This window comes from Danio rerio, chromosome 24 (genome assembly GCF_049306965.1).
Source record: "Danio rerio strain Tuebingen ecotype United States chromosome 24, GRCz12tu, whole genome shotgun sequence".
Taxonomy (NCBI): domain Eukaryota; kingdom Metazoa; phylum Chordata; class Actinopteri; order Cypriniformes; family Danionidae; genus Danio; species Danio rerio.
The window spans coordinates 5460989-5483959 of record NC_133199.1 but is presented as its reverse complement, the minus strand read 5'-3'; the positions used below and the strand labels follow the sequence as shown (position 1 = coordinate 5483959).

The 22971-nt window shown below is 37.0% G+C and overlaps 1 protein-coding gene and 1 long non-coding RNA gene across 7 annotated transcripts in view; one reads left to right on the top strand and one right to left on the bottom strand.

The window, feature by feature from the left end:
- Window positions 1-22971, bottom strand: part of plod2 (procollagen-lysine, 2-oxoglutarate 5-dioxygenase 2) — a 77971-nt gene that overhangs the window by 21967 nt on the left and 33033 nt on the right. For all 4 annotated transcript variants that reach the window (XR_012399050.1, XR_012399051.1, NM_001089464.1 and 1 more), the window contains 7 exon segments: window positions 18413-18525; window positions 18163-18226; window positions 16516-16613; window positions 8813-8914; window positions 3863-3988; window positions 3665-3786; window positions 555-659 (listed from right to left, as the gene is read on the bottom strand). Coding sequence is in view for 2 of the 4 variants with exons in the window: in NM_001089464.1 (NP_001082933.1) it covers window positions 555-659; window positions 3665-3786; window positions 3863-3988; window positions 8813-8914; window positions 16516-16613; window positions 18163-18226; window positions 18413-18525 (730 nt within the window). In the remaining 2 variants the exon portion in view is untranslated.
- LOC137489281 (uncharacterized) overlaps window positions 1-22971 on the top strand; it is a 380491-nt gene that overhangs the window by 348951 nt on the left and 8569 nt on the right. For all 3 annotated transcript variants that reach the window (XR_012399683.1, XR_012399682.1, XR_011008686.2), the window contains one exon: window positions 17100-17289. This is a non-coding gene — a long non-coding RNA (uncharacterized lncRNA). The remainder of the gene's footprint in view (window positions 1-17099; window positions 17290-22971) is intronic.

Sequence of the window (22971 nt, the reverse complement as noted above, 5' to 3'; positions counted from 1 at the left end):
TTAAGTGACACTGCAAATCCTTTCACATCTAGTGTGACCTTAAACTTCACAAGCATACAGAATATCACTTTTCTGAGGTAAACATGTCATTCAAAACACATTAGTGGAAATTATAGTGTTGGTCAACGACGTGAAAGCAAGCAAGTAAAATACTACATTTCAGTTACTCCGAAAGCCAAAGTCCGGCAGCAAGAGTTCCCAAGACATCTTAATATAGCCGAAAGAGGGTTTCCTCCAAAAAGTCATGCGAAAGAGCTCTTAAAGTTGTCACGTTCAATGTGACCGAGTTCGAGCTTGTGTGCCATTTTTTTATTGTGAGTCACATGGCGATTTAAGAGTTTATGCGACATACAGCACCGTCTCTATGCACCATGGGAAAACAGGAAGCCACTCGTGCTTATTTTTAAAACGTGAGGGATTCGCATTCAGCCGGCTGTTATGTTCCTGTGGTTTTAGCACTTGAGGGATTCAAGTCTGTTCCCTGAGACAGAACGCTCACTGTGGAAAGATTCCAGAGGGCTGATATTCTGGGCATCAAAGGGAATCTACTGTACCTGTTTTGCTCGATGAGGAGTTTCAGAGTCTGTCGGTTCGTGAGCATCACGTCCGCGTCAATGTTGAAGAAATAATCACAAGAAGGATCTCTCCGGCACACATCCCTATAAGAAAGAGTGTTTGGCATAATAAATGTTAGAAACATTCTGCAAAATGATGTTTCTCTTTAACACTTTAAAGATTGATGATCAGTACACAAATGTAGGACTTTAGTTTCTATATTTGGATTTTAGTTATGATAAACGTAATAGCAAGGTAGCTACTGTAAGTAGTTTTTCTCTGTAATTTACGAAGCAGTTTTAATAATGTCAACTTTTACTTTCCTTTGAGTACTTTTTAGTGCAGTATCTGTACTTTTACTCCACTACTTTCCTTCAACCTGCAGTCACTACTTTATTTTTTCTTGTCTATGGGGATTTAAAAAATCAGCACACAGAAGTTTAATAGCTTTATAACGAACTACCTCAAAACATGGGCGATTTATAATCGCAGCAAACTGTTTGTAGGCATTAAAAATGTCCAAGAAGACGTCCAAAATCTTTCCACGCATTGACCCAGAGGCTGTTTAGATGCATGGCACTGATAAGAAGATGACGGATGTTTACTGTATGATGACCAAATTGGCCTTAAACACCCAGCAGGCACAAGACGTCAACATTATGTCAGATTCACATTGTACCCCAATGTCCATGTGACGTTGCATTTTGTTTGGAAATGAAAATCAGGTTGACATCAGAACTCAATGTCAGTCTTATGAGTTACCTCAAACCTACAATCAACCAGATATCAACATCTAATGATGTTACAGCTTGATGTTTGTGTGGAGGTATATCAGACATTGGATTTTGGTTGCCATACCTGATGAATAAATGTCAGTATTTGACATCAATATGACGTTGGGTTACAATATTGGCTGAACATTGGATTTTGGTCACTTTTCAACACAACCTAAAATCAACCAAGTATTAATGCCATTTGACATTGTTATTGGACGTCAAAATAACTTTAAGTCCTTAGTCTTGAATTTTGGTCACCTGACATCACAACCTAAATCTAACCTAATATTAACATCTTATGACGTTGTGTACCTGCTGGGCAATAACTAAATGCACTACAGAATATTACGTTTATACACATTCATGAATTACATGTAAATGCTTTTTACAGTGTAATAGGGTAACACTTTATAATAACTACACATTATGAACCATCTATTAATCATTAGCAAATAGTTCAATCTTTATTCGTTTAGCATTAACTCTACATTAATAGACGTTAGAAAGCAGTTTTTAACTGCAGCTACAAATGCTGTATTCTTGACTTATAAGCACATCTATAATGTGCTTAATAATTGTACTTTAATACTTTGTTAATGATTTATTTTTCATTACTAAATTAAGTATCGCATTTTTTACAAACCAATCGTTTAATCATAGTTGGTTGTTTTTAAGATCATTCAGAATGAGTTAGTAAATGATTAATGAACTATTAAAATTAAAATTTATAATTCAATAAATATATATTCAGGCACACTAATAGTTATTTTCTATGTTAATAAATGCTTTATTAACTCAACTTCATCCAGTTTTGTAACCTAAAGTGAGGGATATTCATGCTTTATAGATCCCTTATAACTGACATTTAAAGGCTGAGTTAAATTCTAAACAAGGACAAAAACATAAATGCAATACTCAATTTAGTAATGAAAAATAAATCATTAACAAAGTATGAAAGTACAATTATTAAGCACATTATAAATGTGGTTGTAAGTCAAGAATACAGCAATTGTAGCTGCAGTTATAAACTGCTTGTTAATGTAGAGTTAATGCTTAACAAATGATGAATTAACTAGATGCTAATGCTTAATAAATACTTCATAGTGTGTAGTTATTATAAAGTGTTTGATTTTGAGTTGAATTTTTCAGTACTCTTTCCACCACTGAATGAATAGTAGTATTTTAAATGAGAAATGCCTAATTTAATTCCTTTACATGCAGTAGCGTAGCCTATGAATGTGTGTCATCATTATAATAATATAAACACACAAATGTATCATCAAATTTGTACTAGGCCAACTTTAAAAGCTCTTTTGTCCTAGGGATTTTAGAACAGGGATTTTAGAACAACATCTAAGTCAAAACTTAAACTTAAATGAAATTCCAACTGTATTTGTACCTATTTAAAAAAATAAATCAATATACATGTACTGTGAGAATCATTCTGTTTGAATGTAAATAATTAAGTATCCTTACTGTTCTGCACTGAAACATACAGTAATAACAGGTGTCTGAAACAAACATCTAATGCCTGCTCTGACTACTAAACTACTAATTAAGACAAACAAATTGCCTATTATTACCATGACAACATCCACTCATGCCAAACACAGACAGGCAGTAAGAAAACAGAAGCAGTAGTCATGTTATATGTGGTGCCATATAGCTTAATTCACCCAGTAAAGGATTATTGAGGTTAATTGTGCAAATCAAATTCGCAGTACACAAACATGAAAATGTAATCAATGTTATCATGTGACTGTTTTCTCATCATAAGCCATGTCATCATAAAAGCTTCACAAAACTGTCCCCATTATGCAATTCTGTCTAATACACCAAAACTTTCTTTATCTTTGCCATGTTTGGCAGTTTTCTTCACATTAGTTTTGTTCTTCAGCTGGTCTACAGCAGAACCTGTCATTAAGGGCCAAGGACCCCAACTATTGTGTAGTCTGAACCCACCACAAGTGTGTTGATTGATTTTAGGGTCACAGTATAAAAGCAGACATGCTTGTGGATCGAAAGTGTTTTGGAGCTGGGCTGGGAATCTTGGAGACAGCAGTGTTTGGTAGAGTGCTAAACTGAGAGCAAATAGAAGGGTTCACAGGAACGTCTTCTGTATATTGCTATATAGGAGGGGCAGATTTACTACTTTGTGGTTAGTCGGATGTTGTTCCTGTGTTTTTTTTTTACTTTGTAAGGAGCTGAAAAGTGTGCTGACATGTGGCAAACGTTAATCTTTGATCAAATGTTGAAGGCTCAGATTTGCATTGTAATTTACTTCATTATTTGCATATTTTCAAGAGTCGCTCTTAAATTAAAGGGACGCTTACATGCCCATGTTCCTTGCTTCTCCTTGAGTTAAGTTCTCCTCAGGGCCAACGGCTTTAAAACTGCCGAACACATCCTTGTTCTCTTCCCAGAACTTCTGTATGTGCTTCTCATGGTAAACCTCCTGTAGAGCAGGAACGACAATGATCAGACTCTAAAAACAGAAATGCTTCTCATTGCTTCGTCAGCCAGACACTCACGCTGTTATGAATAAAAATATTCAATTTGTCTTTGGGGTAATCCAGACTCAGGAGCCGCTCGAGAAACTCTGGCAGGAATGGAGTCGGCTGCTCAATGTATACGCCAACAGTCACTTGTGGAAACTCCTGTTTAGATAAAGAGAAACGTCTGGTCAAACATTTAATACATCTTCATGCAGTTGGGTAATTCACAATGTTTTCACTAAGGGGTGGGAGATATAACCGACCAATATTACAGAAGGCGTCATTTTATTGTGTAGTCTTTATAATTATTTACCTGACAAAAGTTTTGTCGCCTATCCAAAATGTAGAAACAACAAATAATAACTTGACTTCTAGTGGATCAATTGGTATCAGAAGTGGCTTATATGAAAGGCAAAGTCTCCTAGATTATGCTTAGTTTACTATACATCTCTGCAATGACTCAAAGAACTTAATAATAGTCATCTGGAATGGCAAAGAAAGCGTTCTTGCAGGACTCCCAGAGTTCATCAACATTCTTTGGATTCATCTTTAATGCCTCCTCCTTTATTTTAAACCAGACATGCTCAATAATTTTCCTGTCTGGTGACTGGGCTGGCCAATCCTGAAGCACCTTGACCTGCTTAATGGGCAGCACAAATGTCTTGATACCTCAGGCTGCTGATGTTGCCATCCACTCTGCAGATCTTTTGTACAACCCCATACTAAATGTAACCCCAAACCATGATTTTTCCCTCACCAAACTTGATTGATTTCTGTGAGAATCTTGGGTCCATGCAGGTTCCAATAGGTCTTCTGCAGTATTAGTGATGATTGGGATGCAGTTTAACAAATGATTAATCTGAAATTCTGCCACTTTTCCAAATTATCAACGACAAGACTTTTGTCAGGTAGCGTAGTTGGAAACTAAACAAAATATTGTTTAGAATTTAAAAACAATGTTTGCAATCCTTTTGATTGTTGGATACCTTTCCTACTCCTATCTCATGTAATCTTAAATTAAAGCATTTTAATAACACATTGACGTAATTGGCAAATATTATTCTGTATTCTTTCATTACCCTATACTTCTCTTCCATGCGTATAATAAAAAAAATCTCAGAAAAAAGAAAATTCTGTTATTTACACCAACAGTCACTTGTGGAAATTCCTATTTAGATAAAGAGAAACGTCTGGCCAAACATTAATATTTCTTCATGTAGTTTGGTTATACACAATAGTTTTACTAAGGGTGGGAGGTATAACCAAAAAATAACACAGAAGGAGTCATTTTATTGCGTTGTAAATGTAAATATTTAGTTGGAAATTAAATAAAATAGTGTTTAGAATATTAAAAACATGTTTGCAAATTCATTATAAAAATGTCCTTTGGATTGTTGGAGACTTTTCCTACTCTCATGTAATCTTAAATGAAAGCATTTTAATAATACATTGACTTCTATTGATCTGCATTTTTGCATTACTGGATATTTCTCTTCCAGGCAATTCTGTCATCATTTACTCACCCTTTAACTTCTTTCAAACCTTTGTGAGATTCTTCTATGTATATTTATTTATTTATTTGTTATTTTTTATGTTGCAAACCTGTAGCCTTTGACTTTCTCTTTGACTTTTGGTTACTGGTTTTCAGCTTTCTTAAAAATATCTTATTTTGTAAATGTTTGGAACCACATGAGGGTGAGTAAAATAGTGACTAACATTATTTCTGGCTGAACTATCTCTTTAAAAGGGACCTATTATGCCTGTTTTGAAAATATGTAAAAGTCAAAATACCACACAAATATTGTGTTGTAACTCTTTGAAGCTGCTCCTTTTAGGCTTTGATTGCTAAATGTGTAATTTTTCAGACTGTCACTTTAAATTCAAATGAGATTGTGCTCCAAACCCTCTTTTCAAAAGTGGGCGGAGCTACAAATGCCTATATGTCAGCATAGTGGCAGATTCAAAACTCTAATGGCAGAGGCTGGTTCTCAGCCAGGGCTGTCTATGCTAATGACGGAGAACTCATCACTAATGGGCGGGGCTTTCCCCCTCTGATGACACGTACAAAGGGAGAATGTCAATCAAAGCATTTCTGCAGACTGTTTTATCAAGTGTGATTTATAAAAAATTGAATTATCGGTGTTTATTCACAGACTGTTGCCACACAACTGTGAAACCGCTTATAAAAGCGATTTTTGCACAATAGATCCTCTTTAAAGCAGACCGGCTACACACAAATTAATTTTTTTTGATTTATTTATAAAATTATATTTTTATTTTATTTAAATTATGATTAAAAACATAATGTGTACTAATGATGATTAAGTTATAGCAAAACAATATATATATATGTATATCATCATACCATTTATCCTTATATTTCACATATTGTAGCAAGCATCGCTGCTGGAGGTCTGAGAGAAAGTATAAGCTGCTTTCCCATGACATTGAGCTTAAGGTTACACGGATCGGTCACCACTACATTTGTGGTTCCTGACCAGTCTACACAGCACACTAGATGAAACAGGGCTTGAGTGGCACCGTGTAATTTCCCAGTTCCGACCTTGGCTCTGGGTTGCTGAAGGGAGTGTCCTATACGAGCCAGCCAAAAGTCTTTAAATTGTTACCGACAGAAGAGCGGGGACTAAACAGGAGACACAGGGGATTCTGCGGAGTCTAGACCAGGACAGTTTCCTTTAACCGGGCCCTTTCAACCTCAGCATAAGCAGTGTGAATATTTGAACCCTTGTCCCCTGCTCTTCAACAGGCAGCCCAAAACCACTGGATGGCACGACCCAGCCACTCCCTCATCCTGAAAAACAACAGACTATGGGCTGGGCCACAACTCATCACCCTCTCCACTGTTTTCTAGCAATAAATCAAATGGGTCTGATGCATTAAAATAGGCTTTTTGTTTCACTTGCTTTTGTTTCAATGCAAAAACATGTACACACTGTAATTTCCTTGCTAAATGTGCACCATTTGTGCTATAGTCATGATGTATCATGCAGATTGATTAGGGACATTGTGGCCTTAGTTTGGTGACTGGACATACAATTTCTTCCTGGAGGAAGATAAAATGCTCAGATTTGTGACCGATAGTCCAGGAAATAACTAGAGACTGCAGTAGGGATTTGGGATCTGTTGACTTGGGACAGAAGCACAATCCACCACAGCCTAAAGCAATGCCATCATGCAACCAGCCTAAACATTTTGACAATATCAAGAAGATATCAAATAGGCCAGTGTTCAAAGGTTAGTTCACCCAAAACAAAAAAATAATGTTATTAACTACTCATCCTCTTGTTGTTTCAAACCCATAAGGACTTTGTTCATCTTTGGAATACAAATTTAAGATGTTTTGTTTGAAATCTGAGAGCTCTCACATCCTCCATAGACCGAAATGGTCTCGGTTCATTCAAAGTTTAAAAAAATGCCAAATAAACATCCTTAAAACAGACTGTACTGGTTCAATCAAAATATTATGAAGCTACGAGAATTATTTTGTGTTCTCATAAAACAAAAAAATTAATTTTGGTTTATTAAATAATGAATGTTCTTTGGTATTTTTTAATTTTTTTATTTTAGGATCTTTAAATGAGCCGGGACCATTATGGAGGATGAGGGAGCTCTTCAATTTCATGTAAAACATCTTAATCTGTGGTCTGAAGATGAGAAAATGTCTCAAGGGTTTGGGACAACACAAATATAAGAAATTAATAACAATTTTCATTTTTGGGTGAATTAACAAAAACAAAACAAAGACAAAGACCGTGTATGCACCATCAAAAGTGGTTTTAATGGAAGTCATTTGGGCAAAAACAGCCACCAACAGTAAAATAGGGAGAAAATAAAACGAAAATTAGTCAAGAACATAGCATCAATGACGAAATGTAGTTTCACATGTCCAATACTTTGATAAAAGGCAAAAAATCCAGTCCACAAAATTATTTTTATGTTGAAAATACGCCATTTTGTGTTTTTTTACCAAATCAGGGACATCATTTATGAATTTGGCAATTAAAGAGATAATTACTGTAATTTTCTAAACAATTTAGTAGTTTTGATCAGGACTGAGGTTAATTAACAGATTTATGAAAAAAAAAGAAAAAAAAATTATCTGATGCAATTTTACAGCAATTGAATTTAATTTAGTGAATGTTTTTATTCCAAACATAACAAAAGAATGGTAAATTTGCCCAGAGTGTATTGTTAAGGTTTTTTTTTTTTTTTTATTCAAAGCATTTTCGCAAAATATGTGTTTCTCAAAAAAATAAATAAGATTTGTCACCAAATATCCTTCTAGTAGTTGAAACACAGTAAACAGTTATGGAAAAATTAAGAAACAAAATCACAGCAGAGTGGATGAAAACATCCACAACAACAGATAATGGTTAAGCAAACAGAAACATCCAGACTGATAGTGAAAAAGAGGATATTAATTTCAATTAGAAACCTTTATTTTTAAAGGTATACACAAATTATTTCCGCATCAGTAACTCAAGCCTAATAGAAGCGCTCAAGTTAACCTTAGCTGAACCCTACAACAAATTTTCAGAACAACCACTGTAAGTTGCCCTGTGGATAAAACCCCACAGTGAGCCACCCGCTAAACAGAGGTCTGGTTGACAGCAACACCCCAGTAAGTGAAACCGTCCTAAAACCCAAAAAGCCATTTCCTGCACCACAGCAGTGCACAGCTTCCTCTTCCTCAAGTGGCTCCTCATGGGCATTTAAGGAGTGTGTGAAGGGACATGGGGTGGATAAGACGCTTGTTACTGTTGGATACGACTCCCAAACCTCACTTCTCTTGGCTTATCTCAAAGTGAAAACTGAAGAGGAACTAGTTATTCACTTACAGGCATGTATTAATAGAGCTGGAAATGTTTCATTTTTTCTTTAAATGGCGCTTTTAGGGTAGACCTTTATGGTGCTGAGAGGAAAAAGAACAAAAACAGCCACTGTGGCTTTCATTGGATGACTCACTTTAAGCTGAGACAAATCCACCATGTCTTGGTCACAGATGGTGCAGCCGCGCTCATAGTTCCATGCATTGGGAATGTAGTTGGCCAGGTAGTTAAAGTATACCTGTGGAGAATAACAACAAATAGGTAGTTAGATAAAGGAAACCTTTAAAATATTCATGACGACATACTCCTGAAAAGGAAATGTCCATCAATATTTGAACCCAGCCTGTAGTTAAATCCAATTTTGGTCAGGACAACTACTCAAAAATGAATCCTGCTGTCACATTTTTATAAACTACTGTCAGTAGAGCTGTAATTATAGCTGGACTGGTATTTTGTAGCACTGCACACATCAAAGAATGCGTTTTTGTATCTCAGCTGGGAATTTACAGGACAGCGTCGCAGGGACGGAAACTTTAACTGAAGGTCAGTTTGTGTTTAAATAGGCAGATTATGCAGATTAAGCCATCTAAAGGGGAAATATAGTGTTCTTGCTAAATAAATAAATACATAAATTGGCTTATTTGATGTTGGCTTATGAGAACGGCATGTTTTTAATCTTAGATCAAGATACTGAAACTAATTCGCTTGTTACCATAAACAGGTTGCCTCAAATTCTTTAAATATTTATCTTTGCTTGGTTGCGATAAAGGTGTGCATCTTTCCAGGGACACACCCTCTGTGATGTGACCTCAGATTAAATATTATTTGATTAACAAACATTTGCTATATTTATTTTTATAATATAATGCCTTCCTGTCTCTCAAACAGTATAGATAAGGGATGCCCAAACTCGAACCTGGAGGGCCGATTTCCTGCAAATTTTAGCTCCAACTTGCCTCAACACACCTACAAGGGTGATTTTAGAAAGTCTAGTACAAGGATGTCCAAACTTGGTCCTGGAGGGTCGGTGTCCTGCAAAGTTTAGTTGCAACCCTAATAAGACACACCTGGGCTAGCTAATCAAGCTCTTACTAGACTTTCTAGAAACATCCTTGCAGGTGTGTTGAGGCAAGTTGGGGCTCAAATTTGCAGAATTAGGCTGTGGTCATACTGGAGTTTGAGCTTGCAAAATTCTGTCGTACGGCGCAGCGAATAGGGGCTGGATTAAAAGAGATGATTAGACATTTAAATAAGAGAGCGATTGCTCCATATTTTTAATATCTGTCCAGACAGGCCATGTTGTGATTCTTGATTGGTCTCACGCAGTCAAGTGATGCAATTTTGCAGGTCAGAGTTCACCAAGCTTGAACTTTCAAATGCAGTGACCAGCGAAACTTGCCGTTTCTGGTCTGACACATTCGCGTGCGTATGAATAGAAGTCTGTGGGGAGAAAAGTTCAGTGTGACCGCAGCTTTAGCAGTTTGGACACCTCTTGTCTAGTGGGAGCTTGATTAGCTATAGCCCAGGTGTGCCTGATTGGGGTTGGAGCTAAAATCTGCAGGACACTGGGCCTCCAGGACCGAGTTTGGAGACCCCTTGTATAGACCATGGTAATTGAAACACAAGAACTTGCAAAATGGATCCCTGCTGAAAAATCCAGCTTAAACCAGCCTAGACTGGTTGGCTGGTTTTAGCTGGTCGACCAGGCTGGTTTTAGGGGGGTTTTTGCCACTTCCAGGCTGGTTTCCAGCCATTTCCAGCCTGGTCTTAGCTGGTCAGGCTGGGAGATGACCAGCTAAAACCAGCTTGACCAGCCTAGCCAAGCTGGGAGTCCAGCCAAAACCAGCTGTGTCCAGCTTAAACCAAGCTGGTCAAGTTGGTTTTAGCTGGATTTTGCTGGAAACCAGCCTGGAAATGGCCAAAACCCCTCTAAAACCAGCCTGGTCGACCAGCTAAAACCAGTCAACCAGCCTAGGCTGGTTTAAGCTGGATTTTTCAGCAGGGATAAGTTGAATGGAACACACACATACACACACACACACACGCACACACGCACACACACATACACACACAAAATATAAAACAAAAAGTCGAGACAACAAATGCTTTTATGTTGCTTTGTTAGTCAGGTTTCAACATTTTTTTTAAGTTATACAAAGTTTAACTTAATATTTTGTGTCTGTTTGATGACTTGAAATGTTGTTGAGATGACTGGAAAAGTTGACTAATAAATTTAAGGCAGATATATGTTTTTATGGTGCACACATACTGTAATTCTATAGCCTTACCCTTCCGGGAGTCTCCCGCATATGCATAGAGACTCCAGGATGCCCGCAATCGAATGATAATCTCCTGGAAATCGCATGTCTTATCAAATATGTCACGCACCCCGCTCTATCCCCACCGCACCAGTTTCCAGTTACTTCCTCAGATTTGTCCCGCAAACTCCCGCAAATCATTTACATATCTCCCGGAAATGGCTTCCTCCAACTTGTGATGTCCGCCTCCCCCTACCCTATTTTGAATATCAAAAGATCCCACTAGGAATGACTAAAGCGTTTTGAATTGCAAGGATACAAAGTACGAGTACAACTAGGTCATACCCATGTCGTCATACAATTTTGTGTCCTCTTAAATCACATAAACATAAACCACATCAACGATGACCCCATGAAAGAAATGTTTGGGTGGCTCCCTAAGTAAAGGCTAGGGGTTGGGGGAGGGGGGTGTATTAGGGTGGTATTAGGGCATCCCTAATAGTAACTCCTGGGGCTCCTAAAGCGCATAGGACCTTAGACTTGTCTTAGCTTCACCCCCTCTAATGGTGCCCCTGATGTAATTTAAAGTCTAATAACAGATTTCATGTGTGTTTCACGTATGTCACGAATGTACAGTCAGAGGTTTCGGATATTGTCTACAAAATACATTAATATAGATGTTTAATTTCTTCCTCAGACATGCAAGAACTAAGGGAATTTGTCACAATGATAACAATGATACTTCTACCCAAAACAACCATATATCATTTGGATGTGTAAACCGATGTTGCGCTCACCTTAATTTACAACTGTATATTACCTATACTTGTCTGCATGAACCCAGCTTTGAGATTCCGTTTCCTGAAAGGCTAGCCCGTAATCCTTGTTAATTTGTTCGCTGGCAGTTATATGCAGATTTTTGGCAGGAGAGCTGTGCACACTCTCGTCATGCTGCTTTCCATTACAGGAAGTTCGAATGTAACAGCAAGGAGGAGATCTTCAATTCAATCCAGCCTCAACCACATTATCCAGATGGTGTCCAGATGCAGCCCTTCTAAATTTGCTTCGCGTTTAGCCATGTTAGATAGTTGTGGATAATTGAGCATAGTTGGCTGCTAAGACCGACAATCCCTTGGAGGCCCAGGTCATGACCTCAAGTGCTGTGAGGTCAATTGGTTAAGCGTTACTGACAGAAAATAGGTCACTGACTACGTTTACATGGACATCAGTAATCAAATCCTTTACCTTAATATGAACAAGGCAATAATAATATTAATTAGTTGCTTTTAGAATGTTCCTTTTATGTTCCCAGTTTACTTGTTGTAGTAAAGAGATTGATTAAAGTCATTACATCACCACTGAAAGATTCAATCAATTCTGTGTATGTTGGAGGTGACCTGCCCCAACCCCTTTAAACTGATAGGTGTGAACTACGTTTCCCTTTTAGGATCTCAATTGGTATAAACTAAACCGCAACTGAAACATCTGATATTAGGTTACTGCTGAGCTGAGTAAACACATAAGGGTTTGTTTGTAGCTACTATAAAGTTCTGGCTCACAGATGTACTTTTTAGGACAAGTTACTTGAAGATTGATGGGTTAATATTGAGGTTGAGGAACTGTACTATTGACTGTCTTCAGTAGAGTATTCTCCCCATAATAAAAACTTTGTTTAGCTTACTTATTTTATGTATTAGAGTAATCTAATATATTGGCGTGCCACCCAAGAACAATTAAGCCAAACACAGCAAAATCATGCCATCCAATGTTTCGTTTGGAGTTTCATACATATTCGGGTGTTTCATTTGAAATTTCTCCACTTCTACTGCAGTTCAGCAGTTTCACGTTCATTCAGTGACATTTCATTCATGCCCCTGCGACAAACTCTGAGGTAGTGGATGAGAGTATGAAGAAAGGAATGATAGGTGAGTGTTGTTTTAATGGAATTTGATACTGGAAGCCGAATGGAAAGAAATCCACATTTCCTGGACAGCATTTGTAAAACTGTTTCTAGTGAAGGAGTTCACTGTGTGTGCCCTTGGAGAATCAGGTGTCTTTGGTCCTGTGTTGAGAATATAGTCTCAAACAGCCGTGTGTATGGACTATCCTAGTGTAAAATGTGGTGAAAATTTCTACATGGTGGTAATAGTTTGATTAATGTTGCTTTCACACCTGCCTCATTTAGTTCGGTTAAACCGTACCAGAGCTTGTATGCCTTTTTAGTGCAGTTCTTTTGGAAAGGTGTGTAAGTGGCAATTGTACTTGCATATGAACCCTGAAGCAGATTGTTTTTGGTGAGAACATAAGTGACCTAGAACTGACACATGCTAAAATGTACTTTGACCAAACAAGCGTACCACGACCCGTTTGAAGAGGTGGTCTGGGTATGCTTTCAAACTAACCATGGAGTAGTTGTTTTTGGTGAGAACCTGACCCAACCTTATACTGACCCAAATGCAAAAAGTACTTCAGACCAAACAAGCATACCAAGACCTGCTCAAAGAGGTGGTCTCAATTCACTTTTAAATAAACCCTGAAACGATTTTGTTTGTGGTGAGAGCATGACTCAACTTTGAATCTACCCGATTGCAAAAAGAACTTCGGACCAAACAAGAGTACTAAGACCTGTTCCTAGAGGTGGTCTCGGTATGCTTTAAAACTAACCCTGGGGCAGTTCATTTTTGCTGAGAACCTGAACTGAACTCATGCCGACCCAAATGCGACGTACATTCTGGTACTTTACCATAAATATGGCAGATCGCGGAAAAACCTATTATCCTTCCTATTATCTTTGTTTACTTTTGTTTGTTATGCACGTGAGTTTCCCACACGTTAATCAAAATGTAGGTTCAGGTAATTTGTCAAGCCAACAGCTGTGGATGTTGTGACATGATTGCTTTTTGATTCAATAGGGTTAGGGTTGGGGTCTGGTGTGAAACAGAACCAAAGGAAATGGTTACTACAGTTGGGAAAGAACCCTAAGTTGTCTGTACTGCACTTCAATAATGCAACTGAAATAGGTATGCTCCACGTGTCTTCATTTTGAAATGTAAGCCCCTTTGTTGAAATAAAACACATCTATAATATGCTGACTTATCCTAAATATTTGTATTTTTCTTTCTAACATTGTTATTTTATTGTAATTGCAAAACACAAAAGAATTATGAGTATTATTTCTACCTTTAGTTACCATAGCCAAAACGACTGCATGCATTGTTACTTTTTCCTGTGACTTTAAATATGCATGCCTCTGTTGCCTAGCAACTTCCTACTAACAAAAACATAAATTTCTATTGGCAAAAGCGTCACTTTACTTCAGATGTGTCTTTTAAAACAGAATTTAGTGTCTTGAAAAAGCCTTCTCCACTGTTTGTGAAAATGAAAGTGAGGCACGGACGTTTGCGGGTGGTGTTGAATATCCTATATATACAATTATAGGCTATATTACCAAAAGATTGTGTTTTTAGTGAGATGATTCAGATAAATAAGACAAGAGATATTCTAAACTTTAATTTTAATATCTCAATAGATGCTTTGAATGTAAATATGACGTGACCATATGACGTCTATGACTTATAAGAGAACAGTCTGAATAACCACTATGGTAATTCTGGCAGTACCAGTGTTAAATTCAGAGTATTGGTGTCATTGTAAACGTACTAACTGATACCAAATGACAAGAAGCCATAAACCAAAGTGTTGGCTCCACGGTCTGGCTCTAAGCTGCTACTGTGTATCTTCAAGTCTTGTTACTTTTTATTGGAGCTTGTTTGAGTATTTACGAGAACATCTGTACTCCCCGGGGCGTGTTAAAAAGCCTTGGAGATCACAGAGATCCTCGGGGATGGACACTGGGCAGCTTGAATGAGACTTCGAGCATAAGGGTGAGCTCTGGAAGGATGATTATTCATTAGAAACGGCACAGATGGTTGGGTATTAGGAGAAGATGACTCCACACGCCGCTGTGTTTGTTTAATCTGTCGCTGAGGTGCAGAAGGAAAAGCTCCACGGGGCTGAGATTACATTATCATGCAGACATCCTGTTAAAATGTCAAACTGCTGGGAAGAGGGAGTTGGGGATTGACTGCAAAAGTTTTGGCCAAAAGATTGCCTTGTGTTTAATCTACTGTACAATTACAGTCAGGGGGTTGTTTTATTATCTAACAACTGTGCTGCTTTATTGTAAAAGAGTATTAGAGTAATACATGGCACCGTTTTCAACAAAAAATAAATACACTTTTCTATTCTTTTAAGCTGTTTTGGAGGCCTGAAAATTAGATTAGATTCAACTTTATTGTCATTACACATGTACAAGTACAATGCAACGAAATGCAGTTTAGGTCTAACCAGCAGTGCAATAGCAGCAAGTGCAGGATACAGGTACTGTATAAGTTATAAAGTGCAGTTATAGAAAAACTATGGTCATATTTACAGATGGATGTACTGTGAACATTATATTAGGTTGTGTTAGCTATGAACAGAGATTTACAATAGATGAATATTAATATATGTACAGGTTGCTATTAATAATCAGTAGTGTGCAAAATGTAAACATTTGAAAATTACACTCTTATAATCTCATTGTAAACCTGCTTTAAATCTGTACATTAATGAAAAAGGGGAAATGCAATTGGGTGATTGCATAAACAAAAAATTTATATGTATTAAAACCTGTTTTTAACTCCAACACTTATCGTCCACACTGCAGAAAATGTCTTTTCTTACTTGTTTCTAGTCCAAATATCCAAAAAGACCTAAATCAAGAAGCATTTTCTAACCAAGAAAAAAATATTGTCTTGTTTTAAGAAATAAAATGACAAATCTAAAAGAGTTTTTTTTTCCTTTACCTACTACAGCAGGTAAAACAAGTTAATAATCTGCCAATGGGGTAAGCAAAATAATCTTGTTCATCATTTTACACCATTGACAGATTTTTAGATATTTGGACTAGAAACAACATAAAAAAATGTATTTGTAAGAAAAGCATTTCTTGCAGTACATGATCTTATTTATTTAACAGCATACTTGGTTTACAGTTCAATTAGCACATAATGTGTAGCTGTACATACAGTATTGTGTACATATATCTGTCGGTTTCTATATTGTATATACAAAAATATATGTTCATACTCTATTTAGTACTTTCTATTTTGAATTCCTTTATTATCTGTGTTTTTGTCCTGTTATACTGTCATGTAAACAAATTCCACTTATGTGTAAAGATACCTGGCAATAAGGCTCTTTTTCATTCTGATATTTGTCCCAAATTCGAGTTAAAACTAAACATTTTTAGAGTGCAGTTTCAAAAAACACAAAGGAAAAAAACCCAAAACCATATAAATCTAATTTAGGCATGCAATTGTTATGTATATGCAAGCACTCAATGCAAACGCCCAATATTAATGACTTCATTAAACAAATCATTTTATGGCAACATAAAATGAAAATCCATTGTAGCAGTTTTATAAAAAGTTTGCTTTGTTAAGCTTTTTAGATTCTTAACCATACTCCAAATGAACATTTTTTGTATAACATACAGGATCAGTCTTTAATTTCGAATGAAGCGTACTGGGGTTTTTACCTTGGTGTTCACATTTCCATGTATAACTGCTGGCAGACTATTGTAGATGGTGTTCCTCACGCGTACTCGCTCCGTGCCAAACTTCAGGAGAACTTCATCTAAATTCAAAAACAGATTTTGTTTTCAACAATAGCATGTGTTGTATATCTGTAGAAGTATGTGTCCAGAAGGAAAAAGAAAAATTTAGATATAGCACATCTAAGCTTAAAGGATGTATTCACTTCTAGAACAAGACCAAAAATGTTGTTGTGCTGAAAAACATCAGTGGCTCTCCTGGCAAGCTTTCAAACATGTTTCAAGGGTTCACAGTTATCTGATGATTGATTATAAAGTGTATTTCACATGCTGTCCTGAGAGAGAGCCCTGAGCTCAGGGCTCCCTCCCGTTTGAAAGACGAGAGGGGAGTTTGAGCTTAGGTAAATCTCGAGAACTCCCCTGGTTTAAAAGCAGATTATAGGGATTGCTATGAAGAGATAAACTGCTGACTGAAAGGCATAGGTGGGAGTCTGGCTAAGAGCTCATCTACTGTATAGTGCCAATTTGGTTTAGTCAATTCACTTGTGTCACATGTCTTTGGACTGTAGGAGGAAACCAGGGAACCTGTTGGCGAGCACGGGGAGAACATGTAAACTACGCATAGAAACATCGGCTGGCCTAGTATGGACTTGAACCAGTGACGTCCTTGAGCCACTGAACCACCGTTGCACCCTATCTAGGGAACAGAAGGAGAAATAGGGGTGGAAGGGTGGATTCTTCAAGAAGGAGATAACTAAGGTAAGGAACTCTAGTTATTTATAGTGCTTTAGGGTTCATATGATTGGTGAATCCTGTGTTATCTAATGCGGGACCAGCTGTGGTCAATCGTAAGCATGTGATCCTCCTAAAATTTGTGTATAATTAAACTTCACTTACATGTTTAGACTGTTAGCCAATCATTTATCCACATTTACTTCTTAGTCAACAATACAACACAGCTATTTAAATGGTGCATTGCATTCAGATAAGAAGGGTCTACAGCAGTGGTCACCAAACTTGTTCCCGGAGGGCGGGTGTCCTGCAGATTTTAGCTCCAACCCTAATCAAACACACCTGAACAAGCTAATCAAGGTCTTACTGGGTAAACTTGAAACATCCAGGCAGGTGTGTTGAGGCAAGATGGAGTTAAACCCTGCAGGGACACCGGCCCTCCAGGACCAGGATTGGTGACCCCTGGTCTACAGGAACAGAAAATAATCAAAAATAGTACTTAAAATGTTATTTAATGATAAAAAAAATCTTGATAAGATCATTAAAGAACCTGAGTACACTACAAAATAAAAAAAGAAGTCCATTACCCAGTTAAACATCTAATTAAAGGAGTCATATGCATGCTATTTTCATTAAAACATCCAAAAATCACCAGAACAGAGTTCTTACAATATCCCCATGTCTCAAAGAATGTTTAAATAAAGATAAATAAGCAATTTAGAATCAGTGCTAATGCTAATCACCATGCTAATGATGTCACATCTCCTCCATGACAATTTGCCAAGAATAAAGACTATAATTGTTCATGGAAAATTAAATGAAAACCAATATGAATGATGCAATATATGCAGGAAAAATAATAATCTTTACTAACAACCTTTAAACACCGTTTTGACTCACCCAGAGCTCCATTCAAATTTTGGAAAATCTCACACTTGTGGTCCAAGGTCATGTTAAGCTTTTCCTAAAATACAGATGAGAAGACAACAGAGTAAAAGTGACCGTGCGACCTTTGTCCTCGTGTAAACCGTTTATAGTTGCATATTTTTAACCAGTTTGTTTGCTGTCGAACTTTATAAGTGCATGCGGTCAAGTTTACAAGCACATTTATGTTCTCACAAACCGCCTTAAGGCTCGTTGCATCACTGACCCTCTGAATCGGATCCACGTAGATCTTCGTGTAGAAAAGCTGATCGTCGTCGTTATCATGAAGGTCCCACTGGCTGACAAGCTTCTGTATGTATGGGGCATAGCCAATAATCCCTGTGAAAGACAATGGAGTGTATTTTAAAAGGCCTGTGTGTTGTAAAAGAAAGTATAGGATGTAAAATATAGCGTGAAGCGTTGACATTATGGTATGCCCAGACACAACATTTCCAATTTCAATTACATCTCTTCTGAAAAGCTTAAATCTCGCTCCCAATACATGGTGCGGTTCCTCAAACCCTCAAAACAGTGGGAAGTCTGGCAGAAGCGTCTGACCAACAAGAAACAAGTGTTGTGTGGCCACATCTAACCTCACTGTTGTTTGCTTGTCAAGTGCTTGTACTGTATGCCAGTAGGCTTTTATTTAAAGAAGCACTTTTTTTTAACCTAATTTTACAACTCTTCTAGAGTTGAGTTGAGTTTTAAGATCTTTAAATCTATTCAGTCGATACCAGGATCTGACAGGGGAACTTTTAGCCTAGCTTAGCATAAATCATTGAATCAGATTAGATTATTAGCATGACAGACTATCAGCCATAGACTTCCTACATCTATTCAAGCTTCCATAGCAACCTGCGTATGGATTTCTCATCATGTTCCTGAAGCTCTGACCACAGTTGAAAATTGCAGGGCTCACACTGGCATCTGTGCAGTTTTAGATAGCATCATTCGTCAGGAATTAGGAACTGTTAGGTTACCGCCCTAGGCCATTACATGTTTTACTCCTAATAACCTTTTACTATAGTCTGCATTCATAGGCTGATCTAAAAAGCATCTGAAACCACTTTTCATTGGCAAAAATGAACTATAGATCTGTTAGTGTGTACATTTACACAACAATTATGTCCTAGAAGCTGATTTTTGACTTGAAGAGAGACCAAAACAGTTTCAAAACATCTCTTGTTCACATGGATCCACAATAAACAACATCATGGTAACCGGTCTCTTCCCTGTATTACACTTAAGCTTTGATGGCAGCTTACCTTCTAGGGTGTTGCAGAGTTTCGAGAGAGACAACCAAGAGAAATAATAGATTAATATTTATTTAATCTTTAAAACTACCCTGGCAACACTGGGTGCGGGGTAGGTGCAGGTTTACCAAAAAGGACCCATGCAGGACTCTGGTAGACTATTAACGTCTCGTTCAAAAATGTCCAAATACTTCTATTAATTTTCCTATTTAAAGTGTGTTTCTTCTGTAGTTACATCGTAATATAATATAATATAATATAATATAATATAATATAATATAATATAATATAATATAATATAATATAATATAATATAATATAATATATAACTCTTAGTACACAATGTAACTACACTCTCAGAAAAAAAGGTGCACGGTGTTATACATAATGTTCCTTAAGGTACAGTTTTGTACCTTTGTAAAATTTGTACCTTATATGGTAGAGAAAATACCTCTTATGATACTGTTCTGTAGCTTACAATTGAAATGAAGGCATACAATTGTTCTCATAAAAAGGTACATAAGTGTTGGACAACTCCTTTATTACAATATCTATGAAAATTAATATTACTTTAAAGGCAAAGGGATTTTATGAATAATTCCCTTAATAAAACATTATAAATGGAAAATGTGCATTTGCACAAAAATAAACTTTTTAAAAACATTGTTTGATAAATGTATTTGATGTATTATATTTACTGAAAATAATTTGTCGCACTTTGGATAAAGCAAAATGCCTTTAAATAGTTCTTTAAGGAACAAATTTGATACTGTTAAGGTACGAAGTGTCTTGTCACTGTAGTGATACCTTCATGGATCAGAGTTGTACCTTTGATAAAGGTACAATATTGTATCTGCAGGTTTTAAAAACCAAAGGTACATTTTGGATTCTCATGGTACCAATGATCTCTTTAAAGGTACAAACTACAATGGTACAAATTTGTTTATTTGTCTTAAGGTACAATTCTGCACCATAAAAAGGTGCTACCCCAGTGACAAGGGTTTGTACCTTCTTTGGAACAACATTGTACTATTTTCTCTGTGAATGTACATAAAATTTAATCTTTAAATAGGAAAAGTACCAAAATTCTTTTGTCATTTTTGATCTATGCTAAGCTAAGCTTAAAGGGCTACCGACAGACCCGAAGAATGGTTTCTGAGTGGATTCAAAACTAGTAAAACTGAACCGTTTAAGTCTAGGAGAGTTGAAAAATGTAATACATAAGCACATGACATCTTTGTTTTCATAAAATTGTGCTTTTACACAAAGACAACAGTGGTGTCATAAAAAAAAATCACTTTTAATCTCGGTTTGAAAAAACATGGCATTTTCAGGCCACCAGAACTGTGTTGTATAAGTAAACGGTCAAATCAGTGTCATTTAAATAGACCCTCGATAGATTTCACTAGAAATCAAGGCCTTGAGATCTTCCACTGAATTGTAAATCCGCCAAAACCATAAGATAAACAAAGCACGTTTTCAGGCACGTATGATTTACATGTCCGTTCATTCACTAAATTAGCAGATCGTCTCAGTCTGAAGGCGGCCACCTCAGATGTGGTGACATGAATCTTATTTTATTACGGTGCAATAAAGTAAAACCCTTGACATGATGCCCAGGTTCAAAAGCAATTGCTGAAGCCAGATGTACAGCATTATGACATGTGGTTTTAATCCAGAATCCACAAGGTTTTTTTCCCACCGATCGAAACAACGCAAGAAGCTTGAATTCGGGCAAACTTGCGGGGATGATCGGAATGATGCAAGCCGTGCCGTCTTTCTAGTTTCCACAAACACAATGGTAGACATGGCATTTCTGCGCCAACCGAAACAAAACAGTGGCTACCGCAATCTACGGAGCAGTCGGAGGGATAAAACCAACCTTCAATTTTGGATGTGCAGGCAATCTAACAGAAAGTCCAACACAAACAAACGTGTCCTGTTAATGACACAGGCTCAACGCCCTGACAGGACACTACAGAAGACAAAGTGACCACCACAGTCAAAGCAGCAATTGACCAGATTAAAATAGAGCTCGGACGGGCGATGACCACAGGGTTTTCAAGTACAGAGAGGGGTGACGTTACTGTTCTTCAACGGAGAGAGCGAGTCGGACGCACACGTACGCACACTCTCAACTGAATGCACTATTCATGAAGACCCCTAGATGAATAGTGCACTATGCCTGGTGGCCCTCAGGAAATTCCACAGGGTGAGCGGCCGCTGCTTGTGGTTTACCCAGAAAACACGTTCACTATCATATTGTACCAGTGATGAAATTCCACTGTTTGTCCTTTGCTCTCTATAATCACCCTGCTTGCATTGTTCTAAATTCTGCCAGACCAAACAAACCCACACGGAATTGTCTGAGGGATGATACGGCCAAAATGGCAGCATGCCATGACCTTATTTACACGTTTCCCAGTGATATTCGGCCTGAGCTGAATTCTTAAAAGCTGACCTCCCAAATGCAGGAGAAAAAACATGTGTATGCAGGAGTGTAAACTGTTAGGTACTACAAGCTGTGAAAAACAAATACTACCTTTACAGACTAAACAAACGTCAGAGTTAATTGTGAAAATTCTTAACATGCTTGTAGTTTTGGAATTCAGGTAGTTGTGTTCAGCATGGTACCCTGATAGCACATGCGCGTCACTGAGATATCTATATAATGTTTGTGTTTATGTCTGTATGTGTTTGCTCAACTGCAAAACGCCTATTAGACATCTATTTTCAGCAATGTTGGACAGTGATGCTAGTTATTATTAGTAATGCGTTACTGTAATGATATTACTTTTGATGATAACATACTGTAACACATTACTTTTCACAGTAACTAATACTGTCACGCATTACTTTTGATGGTAACATACTGTAACAGTACTTTTGGCGGTAACTAATACTGTAACACATTACTTTTGACTGTAACATACTGTAAAGCATTACTTTTGATGGTAAAATACTGTAACACATTAATTTTGAGACTAACTAATACTGTAACATTATGTTTGACGGTAACATACTGTAACGCATTACTTTTGACAGTAACTAATACTGTATCACATTACTTTTGATGGTAACATACTGTAATGCATTTCTTTTGATGATAACATACTGTAAAGCATTACTTTTGAACATAACATACTGTAATGCATTACTTTTGGCAGTAACTAATACTGTAATGCATTACATTCTACAGTAACGAATACTGTAACATTACTTTTGACTATAACATACTGTAACACATTTCTTTTGACTATAACATACTGTAACGCGTTACTTTTGACAGTAACTAATACTGTAACACATTATTTTTGATGGTAACATACTGTAACGCATTTCTTTTGACGATAACATATTGTAAAGCTTTACTTTTGAAAGTAACTAATACTGTAATGCATTACTTTTGTAGGTAACATACTGTAATGCAACACTTTTGGCAGTAACTATTACTGTAACACATTACTTTTGACTATAACATACTGTAACACATCACTTTTGACTATAACATACTGTAACACATTACTTTTGA